The sequence below is a fragment of the Limulus polyphemus genome, unplaced genomic scaffold, assembly GCF_000517525.1.
Source record: "Limulus polyphemus unplaced genomic scaffold, Limulus_polyphemus-2.1.2 Scaffold7291, whole genome shotgun sequence".
NCBI lineage: Eukaryota > Metazoa > Arthropoda > Merostomata > Xiphosura > Limulidae > Limulus > Limulus polyphemus.
In genome coordinates, this window is record NW_013672901.1 from 35,872 (window position 1) to 39,963 (window position 4,092).

At 33.4% G+C, this 4,092-nt stretch overlaps 1 protein-coding gene across 1 annotated transcript in view; it reads right to left on the reverse strand.

The window, feature by feature from the left end:
- The window catches only part of LOC106474492 (potassium channel subfamily T member 1-like), a gene marked incomplete at its 5' end in the record, with an annotated part of 29,360 nt that extends 26,293 nt beyond the window's left edge, over nucleotides 1-3,067 (reverse strand). The window contains 2 exons of the mRNA XM_013935187.2: nucleotides 446-713; nucleotides 2,820-3,067. Coding sequence (XP_013790641.2) covers nucleotides 446-713; nucleotides 2,820-3,067 — 516 coding nt within the window. The remainder of the gene's footprint in view (nucleotides 1-445; nucleotides 714-2,819) is intronic.
- Nucleotides 3,068-4,092: the final 1,025 nt, after the last annotated feature.

The following is a 4,092-nucleotide window of genomic DNA, read 5'->3' on the forward strand; positions in this document are numbered from 1 at the left end:
CCTAATTTAGCAGCGAAAGACTAGAGGGAAGGCAGCTAGTCATCACCACCCACCGTCAACTCTTGTGGTACTCTTTTATCAATGAATATTGCGATTGACCGTCACATTATAACGCCCCCACGGCTGAAAGGGCGAGCGTGTTTGGTGGGACGGGGATTCCAATCCGCGACCCTCAGACTACGAGTCAAGCGCCCTAACCACCTAGCCATGCCTGGAAAGAAGTCCAGATATGCATATAGCGTATCAGTATTAGTCTCTTTTTTACACACAAGTACACGCTTCACCGTATTAAAAATTAATTAGAGAAAGTTGAACTTATTCACACTTAGTGTGTGAATAGTTGTTCTTAAATATTTCTAAGTATCGGATTTATTTTAATACACACGTTGATAACAAGTTTTCAAGTTGTAGAAGATATTGAAACTTTTATATCGTAAGTCCTCACTCGCAGTTTTCGGCAGGTGTAATCCACGGAATGTCCAAATATTTTTCTTCTTCTTCGTTCAGTGTTCCATCAAGACCTTCATCATCTGGTGTAAAGTCGCCATTACCCATCATGGCTGGCACTGGAGCTATACTAGGACGTCTTCCTTGCGAAGAATAGTAGGCGTCTATTCCTGCCACACCATCCAGCGTGGGCACTTCCAGGTGATGCTTTTTATTTAAGCCAAACGCCATTTTGGACTTGATAGGTGAAAGTTCGAAATAACTGTCTGTGGAATCAAAGTAGAAAAAAAATAGATAACCCACACTATACGTTCAAAAATATATAATACGATAAATATAATTAAACTATAAAATTAGTGTATCTATTTATGAAAAACACAAAACATTGAGGCTTAACAAACAATTTTACAAAAACTCAGCTAAAGCCTGGGTAAAATATTACAAAAATTTTTGGACTCATGAAGGCCCCCTAGAGGCACAGCAGGATGTCTGTGGGCTTGCAACGCTAGAAATCGGGTTTCGATGCCCGTGATGAGCAGAACACAGATAGCCCATTGTGTAGCTTCGTGCTTAACTTCAAACAGACTCATTGCTTGATTAACTCTGAGATTATAAACGTTTCTTAGCAATATTGTTGCTTGATTAACTCTGAGATTACAAACGTTTCTTAGCAATATCGTTGCTTGATTAACTCTGAGATTACAAACGTTTCTTAGCAATATTGTTGCTTGATTAACTCTGAGATTACAAACGTTTCTTAGCAATATTGTTACTTGATTAACTCTAAGATTATAAACGTTTCTTAGCAATATTGTTGCTTGATTAACTCTGGGATTACAATCGTTTCTTAGCAATATTGTTGCTTGATTAACTCTGAGATTACAAACGTTTCTTAGCAATATTGTTGCTTGATTAACTCTGAGATTACAAACGTTTCTTAGCAATATTGTTATTGATTAACTCTGAGATTACAATCGTTTCTTAGCAATATTGTTGCTTGATTAACTCTGAATTGTTTTTTACATTCTTACTCCATGTTTTACTCTGAAATTACAAACGCTTCTTAAAATTCTTGCTCTTAGATTTATTCTGATATTACAAAGTTTTTAATATTCTTCTTCTTCCTTGATGAATTATGCAAATCTCCTAGCAGTGTTTGCTTTGCTAGAATGATATTCTGATTTATCAATACATCTCTGTGTTTGATTTAAGTGTTAAACATTTCACCAAAATTTTTAGAGGTCTAATATCATCTTTGTAAACACGTTCGTCACATTAACGTAGTAACAAAGCATAATAAGAAAATCTGTTTGACACAGAAGGTTATTATAAAGAAAGTCCCGTAGCTTAACATTTGCATCCATATGATCTCTTAACATCTCTGTATAATTTCACCTTATGTCATATGGTGTGTTTCGCAATTCAGGACGTCATATTTCACAAACGGCATGACGTAGGAAGGTGAAACTACAGAGGGGTGTTGAGGATATCATATGGATGCAAATATTAAAATCCAAAACTTTCTTTATAATCACCTTGTGTGTCAAACAGATTTCTTTTTACACTTTGGTATTAGAAGAAGGCGTTTAAAACGATGGTATCAGATCACTGAAAATCTTTGTTGAAATTTTTAAGCCTTAAAATTAACATACAGTACAGTTTTCTGTACACGACCCTCAGCGCTCGGCGGATCAGCGGTAAACGTGAAGGCTTATAACACTAAAATTCGGGATTCGATTTCTGTAGTGGACATAACACAAATTGCTTATAGTGCAGCTTTTACTTTAAAATATACAAAAAAATTAATGAGCAATATCTGACAAATATCATGGGGCATATGCTTGTGATACTCTGAAATTCACAAAATTAAATTATGAACGCAGAAGAAAAACACTAGTCACATAGAACGTCATAGTAGTCATGACTATGAATATATTATTCGCAACCAAATATAATAATATAATCAAGTTTAAACAAGCCTTTTTTCTTTACCAAATTTAACATATTTTAGTTTAACAATGTAATAAATATTATATATTCACTTATTTTTATCTCACGTACACGTTGTATATTACCTATAGTTAAGCCTAAGTTTAAACAGGACATTAAAGTCAGACGCCTCTTTTGATGAATTTTCATATGCTTAATTTTCTGTTGCTTATATTTCAACATAACGCAGTATTTAAATGTCTAACTTCACCAACGACGACATGAACACATTTTGCCTAATGTAATTACGTCAGCGTGTTAAAATTTCGAAATTTTGTTCGTTCTCGTGATGTACTTAAAAAGAAAATTTTGTTATATTTTACCAAAAATAATGTGTAAACTGTAGTCACACCTGTTTAGGGGTCGTAACGTCCATCACTTACCTGATTTTAACCTTCCTTTTAGCCTATTTTCAAGTTCACAGTCTTTAAAGCTATCCTCATTTCCTGTGGATTTAGGCTTAGTTTCATCTCCAGCAGAACTTGGTAAAAAGGCACTGTTCTCTTCTTTAGTAATGCTCATATAAAAACAGATATCGGATGCTTTGAGAACGTAAGATGGACCTGGATTCAACATTATTGGCCAAGTTCCCGACAGGTCAGTCTGGACTCCAACCAATGACACTCCAAATCTACATTGTCAATTTCAGTCAAAACGTTCATGTTTCAAAAATGTAAGCACTATTTTAAATTGTAATTTCAAACAAACGTGATCTTTTAAAATCAGAATGAGTTTACGTTCCTGGTATAGGGTTTGAATATATACGTATTTATAATTGGAAAAAGTATCAGACTCCTCAGGTTTCCAGCTGCATTCAATACTCAATTTTTTTATTCAATTTGAGGAGCTTTGTTATTAAAGCACACAACCTTACATTTTGTTTCCCCAACAAGGTTTTAAGTTATTTTATTTAACTATTCACGATAAATCCGAAAGCGCAATGGGCAGAAAATATTAAAATGGACGAGGTTTCTTGTTCCGACGAAAGACAAAATACGAATTTATTTTGATTAGTCGTCGTGTTATATAAGAATTGTTATATAAAAAGGTATTTCGAAGATAAAACGGTTATTTGGAATTATTTGTTTCTGAAGTTTTCTCAAAATCAAGAAAAATAAAAATAATCTACTCTGTTTTTGTTTTGTTTTTTGTCTACACACACTATATCTAGTTCCAATTTATTTGGTGTCCCCCTTTTTTCCATCTTTACTTCCTTCTATCGTCTTGGTAATTTTAAAAATAATCTACTCTGTTTTTGTTTTGTTTTTTGTCTACACACACAATATCTAGTTCCAATTTATTTGGTGTCCCCCTTTTTTCCATCTTTACTTCCTTCTATCGTCTTGGTAATTTTAAAAATAATCTACTCTGTTTTTGTTTTGTTTTTTGTCTACACATATATATCTAGTTCCAATTTATTTGGTGTCCCCCTTTTTTCCATCTTTACTTCCTTCTATCGTCTTGGTAATTTTAAAAATAATCTACTCTGTTTTTGTTTTGTTTTTTGTCTACACATATATATCTAGTTCCAATTTATTTGGTGTCCCCCTTTTTTCCATCTTTACTTCCTTCTATCGTCTTGGTAATTTTAAAAATAATCTACTCTGTTTTTGTTTTGTTTTTTGTCTACACACACATATCTAGTTCCAATTTATT